The 6,000-nt window shown below is 47.6% G+C and overlaps 1 protein-coding gene across 1 annotated transcript in view; it reads left to right on the forward strand.

Annotated features, from left to right (window-relative positions):
• vwa5b1 (von Willebrand factor A domain containing 5B1) overlaps positions 1–4,259 on the forward strand; it is a 192,634-nt gene extending 188,375 nt beyond the window's left edge. The window contains exon 22 of the mRNA XM_059952343.1: positions 2,261–4,259. Within this exon, the coding sequence (XP_059808326.1) occupies positions 2,261–2,998 (738 nt within the window). The 3' untranslated portion in view covers positions 2,999–4,259. The remainder of the gene's footprint in view (positions 1–2,260) is intronic.
• Positions 4,260–6,000: the final 1,741 nt, after the last annotated feature.

Consider the following 6,000-nt stretch of genomic DNA (forward strand, 5'->3'; position numbering starts at 1 on the left):
AAACTACAGGCACAACGGCGTTGTGGAGAAAGGGAAATATAATAACTATTTAGCAAATCCATTGTTGAAATTAATTTGAAGTGTTAATTTGTTTTATTGTTATTTGGCAATATAGCATGGAATAGACCCTCCTGGTCCTTCGAGCTGTGCTGCCCAGCAACCTCCAACAACCCTAACCTAAGAGGACAATTTAAAGTGATCAATTAGCCTACCCAGTACATCTTTGGACTGTAGGAGGAAACTGAGGCACCCGAGGGAAACCCACTCATTCCATGGGGAGGACATGGAGACGCTCTTTACAGAGGATGCCAGGATTGAACCCCAAACTCTTTGACGTGCCAAGCTGTAATAGTGTCATGCTAACCAGTATGCCACCATGGTTCTAGAATATAAAAACAAGGACATAATGCTGAGACCTTACAAGGGTTTGCTTCAATGGTTCAGTTTAATATCAGAGAATGTATACAGTATGCAACCTGAAATTCTTACTCTTCACAGACATCCATGAAACAGAAGAAAGCCCCAAATAATGAATGACAGGGAAATGTTAGAACCCCAGAACCCCTCTCGCTCTCCCGTGTGCATGCAGCAGCAAAGCATCAACCCACGTTTGGAGTATTGTGAGGCGGTTTTGGGCCGCTTACCTAAGAAAGACTGTACTGGCTTTGGAGCAGGAGCAGAGGAGGTTCACGAGAATGATCCTGGGAATGAAAAGGTTAACAAGTGAGGAGTGCTTGATGATTCTGGGCCTGTACTTGCTGAAGTTTAGGAGAATGGGGGGAATTCATTGAAACCTGTTGAATTTTAAAAGGCTTAGATAGAGTGGATGTGGTGAGGATGTTTCCTATCGTGGGGGAGTCTAGGACCAGAGGGCACAGCCTCAGAGTACAAGGACGTCCCTTTAGAACTGAAGTGAGGAGGAATTTCTTCAGCCAGAAGGTGGCGGCTTTGTGGAATTCATTGCCACAGGTGACCGTGGAGGCCGAGTCACTGAGTCTATTTGAAGTGGAGGTTGACAGGCTTTTGATCATTCAGGGCATCAATGGTTACGGCGAGAAGGCAGGAGAATGGGGTTGAGAGAGATAGTAAATCTGCTGTGATGGGATGACGGAGCAACTCAATGGGTCCAATGGCCTAATTCCTCTCCCATGTCTCCTGATCCTATGGTCTGAATATGTTACGAGTTGGACCAAACAAAGACCTTTGCGCAATGCCCATTTGGAATTGACTCTACCCAATAAGAAGACAATGATGAATATTTAATATGCACCTTTTGTAGTTCATAGCTTGTTGTCCTATGAATGTGCTTATTTACAATGGTTCTTCGATCTCCCAAAGTCAAATCCACACAATGGAGCCTTGATGATGTTTCCAAATGACCTGATTTCAAAATTAGTCAGAGATGATTGTAAACACAAAATGCTGGAGGAACTCAGCAGGTCAGGCAGCATCTGTAGAAGGGAACAGTTGACATCTTGGGTTGGGACCCTTCATCAGGACTGGAAAGGAAGGAGGTCGAAGGCAGAATAAGAAGATGTGAGTGGGAAATAAGTACAAGCTGGCATGTGAGAGGGAGACCAGGTGAGGGGGAAAGTGGTTTGGGGGGGTGAGGGGAATGATGTGAGAAGCGAGAAGGTGATAGGTGGAAGATATAAAGGGCTGAAGAAGAAGGAATCTCATTGGAGAGTGGACCATGGGAGAAAGGAAAGGAGTAGAGTCAACCCAGTTTTCTCTCCTATCAGATTCCTCTTCTTCAGCCCTTTACCTTTTCCACCTATCCCATCCCAGCCTCTCTTTTCCCTCCACCGCCCTTCCCCTCACCTGCTCTCACCTATCACCTGCCAGCTTGTACTCCTTCCCCTCCCCCACCTTCGTATTCTGGCTTCTTCCCTTTCCCTTCCAGACCTGACGAAGGGCCTCGGCCAAAAATGTCAACTGGTTATCCCTCTCCATAGATGCTGTCTGACCTGCTGAGTTCCTCCAGCATTTTGTGTGTGATATTCTGGTTTTCCAGCATCTGCTGATATTTTTGTGAATAATCACAATTTTCAGTTTATTTCTCTCTCTCATCACTGAGGGGAGAAGACAGGAGAGTGGGTTTGAGAGAATTAATAACTCAGTCATATTGGAATGGTGGAGCAGGTTCTATGGGCCAAATTGCTCCTGTATCTTATGGTCTTATGATGAAACACAGGTGTGTGTCTGTATTACACTGTGCTTACTACATTTGTGGAAGGGTTAATGTTGCTCTATTGTGCAGGTCAATTTGCAGTTGGCATCCGGGGCTTTCCTGCTTAACCCAGCATTTTGCAAAGCCATCAACATCTCCATGGATCAGCTGAAGTGGACTTCCCCCTTCATGTGCCACCGCTCCAGCGTCAGTCCCACGTCGCACATGCACGCCCGCAGATTCGCCAGCAAGAGGGCGTCCCAGAGGAATGGGTCTGCAGAGAGTGCTCCTCAGAAGGAAGCAGGGAACACGGGGAGTCTGAGTTACTTGGACATAGACGGGGTTGGGGGAGAGTCCAACAGGTTAAGGTCTCGCCACTTCTCGAGCAGCCTGGTGGAGATCCAGTCAGGGGATGCCAGTGGAAGTTGTGAGCTGCTCAATCCGCCGGCTCCCGTTCGCCGATCTTCCTCCCCAGGGATCCCCCAGGCCTCAAACGCCACGCGGGCCGACGGCGCTCCCGAGACGAGTGCCGCCAGCGGTCCGTTCCTGACCGCCCCTGGTGAGTGGCAGCAACCTCTGCACGCCGAGGGAGCAGTCTGGTCCACGGCGGTGGCCCTGGCCTGGCTGGAGCACCGGTCGGCCGCCTACTTCATTGAGTGGGAGCTGGTGGCTGCCAAGGCCTGCATGTGGCTGGAGGCCCAGGAGATACCGGAGGAGAGGGACCTCGCCTCTGTCAAAGCTGCAGCAAGGCAGCTCTTTGTCTTGTTACGTCACTGGGATGAAAACCTACAGCTGAATATGTTGTGCTACAACCCAAACAGTGTTTAACAGCTTTCCCTCGGAGTCCTTAGGCAGCCAAGTCAGTATTTATCCTTAATGTAACTCAAATTCAAGTTTAATTGTCATTCAACTATACATGAATATCCATGAATACAGCCAAACGAAACAATACTCCAGGGCCAAGGTGCAAGACACAGTCACACACGGCACAAGGCACATATAGCACATAGAAGAGAGCAGTAAAATACAGCCACACATTCCATGGTTGCTGTCAGAAAGAACAAGCATGCAACAGTCTGCAGACAAACACAATCCATCTTGTCTTCGACCGAGCGAACACTAGAGGGCAGCACTGATGCCAGCATTGACACCATGCCCCACCGCCTCTGGAGTCACCTCTCCTGGGCATCCGCCACAGGCGTCACTGCGACATGAGGGCTAGTCCGTGCTACAGCCCAGGCCACGCATCTCCCCCGCCTGCCATCACCCGCCAATAAACCCCTGAACCGGACTTGCAATATTCCACATTACCAATGCCCAACAGGGTCTTGCAATCACAAGAAAAATGACTAAGATGAACGCTTGTTGTCAGACTGCACACCGCCTTTGCGAGCAGACTCCGATGCCTCTCTGATCAGGCAGGAACACGATCCAGCTTCCTCAGTTCCTCCACCAGCCAGCAAATTGCTGATGCGGAAGGCCTGCCATACTAGAAGTTCTTAAGGTCCAGCGTTAGGCACGTGGAGGCAGCTGTGTCCAAGTGCACTGCCACCTTAACCTTACAGACAAGTTTTCCATAATTTTAGATCTACAACACACTCAGTGGACTCCTTCATCTATGATGCTGCTGTTGTGGGGGTGGCAATAGAGATGGGACAGTATTTGAGGATAGTGCTGTGTTTACTGGTTGAATCTCCCAGAAGAAATTCCACGTTTCAAACCCAGGTCTTGAGTAATTGTTCAGCAGAGTCTCGGCAGAACCCTTTGCTTTATGAATCTTCTGCTTCCCACAAACAGTACCTGGTTGGAGGGCTGTTCCATCTAAACTCAACAGCCACTTTATTAGCTACCTCCTGTACCTAATCAGAATCTGAATTAATATCATTGCCAGATGATGAGAAATTTGCTGTTCCATGTCAGCAGCATATTGTAATACATTATTTTTTAAACCAAAAATTACAATAAGAAATATATATAAAAAATTAAATTAAGTAAGCAGTGCTAAAATAGAGCAAAAAATAGTAATGTATTTACCTCTACCTAACAGTAGGTAGGGCTAGTGCTCATGAAGGTTCCCACCTCCATGTCACTGCTTAATAATCTTCTGCTGCTGTAGCCCGTCCACTTCAAGGTCTGACGTGTTGTGCATTCAGAGACGCTCTTCTGCACACCACTGTAGTAACGTGAGGTTATCTGAGTTACTGTCATCTTCCTGCCAGCTTGAACCGGTCTGGCCATTCTCCTCCGACCTCTCTCATTAACAAGGTATTTTTTTCCCATAGAACTGCTGCTCACTGGATGTGATTCATTTTTCGCACCATTCTCTGTAAACTCTAGAGACTGTTGTGTGTGAAAATCCCAGGAGATCAGTAGTTTCAGAGATACTCAAACCACCCCATCTGGCATCAACAATCATTCCATGGTCAAAGTCACTTAGATCACATTTCTTCCCCATTCTGATGTTTGGTCTGAACAACAACTGAACCTCTTGACCAGGTCTGCATGCTTTTATGCATTGACTTGCTGCCACGTGATTGGCTGATTAGATATTTGCATTAACGAGCTGGTGCACAGGTGTACCTACTAAACTGGTTGCTGAATATAATGTCCTTGGGCAACTCTTCCTGACTTGTGTAGCTGACGGTCATCTGATTGGTTGGGAAAATTTTCAGTATTTTGTCAGAGTGAAAAGACTACTTTTCTAAATGTGTTCCGACTTAAAAACAAAGGCAAAGATGAAATAATGTCTTTAGACATAATGGAGACTGATATCAGGCAGCTCAGTGAAATGAATAAACACAAGGAAATCCAGATCACCACACAAAAATCGCTGGAGGAAGTCAGCAGGTCAGGCAGCATCTATAGAAATGAACGGGCTCAGTCACTTCTTCAGGACTGAAAAGGAAGGGGGAAGATGCCAGAATAAGAAGGTGGGGCGGGGGAGGCTAATGGGGGAGGATAGCTAAAGGTTATAGGTGAAGCCAGGTGGGAAAGATAAGGGGCTGGAGAGGAAGGAATCTGTTCAGAGAGGAGCAACACCTTATTATCCATCTGGGTAGCCTTCAGCCTGATGGCATAAATATCGATTTCTCCCTCCGGGAAATAAATTTTCCCTCCCCTGCCCTCTTCTTTTCCCCACTCTGGCCTCCTACCTCTTCTCACCTGCCCATCAGTTCCTCCTGGGTTTCTTCCTCCTTCCCCTTCTCCTACGGACAACTCTTCTCTCCTGTCAGATCCCTTCCTCTCCAGCCCTAGACCTTTCCCACACACCTAGCTTCACCTGTGACCTTCTAGATTGTCCATATTCCCCTCACCCCCACCTTTTATTCTGGCATTTTCCCCCTTTATTTCCAGTCTTGATGAAGAGTCTTGTCCTGAAACGTTGATTGTTTATTCCCCTCCATGGATGCTGCCTGACCTGCTGTGTTCCTCCAGAGTTTTGTGTGAGTCAGTGAAATGAAGCTTTTAGATTCCGGCGATGGAGTTACAGAACATGTTCTTCAAACGTCAGTTACTCCCGCAGTCTGAGTGTCTGCTTGGTGCCAGATTTTTCTTCTCTGCACTCTCTGTCCATATAACAATTACAGCACGGAAACAGGCCATCTCGGCCCTTCTAATCCGTGCCGATCGCTTACTCTCACCAAGTCCCACTGACCCACACTCAGCCCATAACCCTCCATTCCTTTCCTGTCCATATACCTATCCAATTTTGCTTTAAATGACAATACCGAACCTGCCTCTATCAGTTCTACTGGAAGCTCGTCCCACACAGCTACCACTCTCTGAGTAGAGAAATTCCCCCTCGTGTTACCCCTAAACTTTTGCCCCCT

This window comes from Hypanus sabinus, chromosome 27, assembly GCF_030144855.1.
Source record: "Hypanus sabinus isolate sHypSab1 chromosome 27, sHypSab1.hap1, whole genome shotgun sequence".
NCBI classification, from domain to species: Eukaryota; Metazoa; Chordata; class Chondrichthyes; order Myliobatiformes; family Dasyatidae; genus Hypanus; species Hypanus sabinus.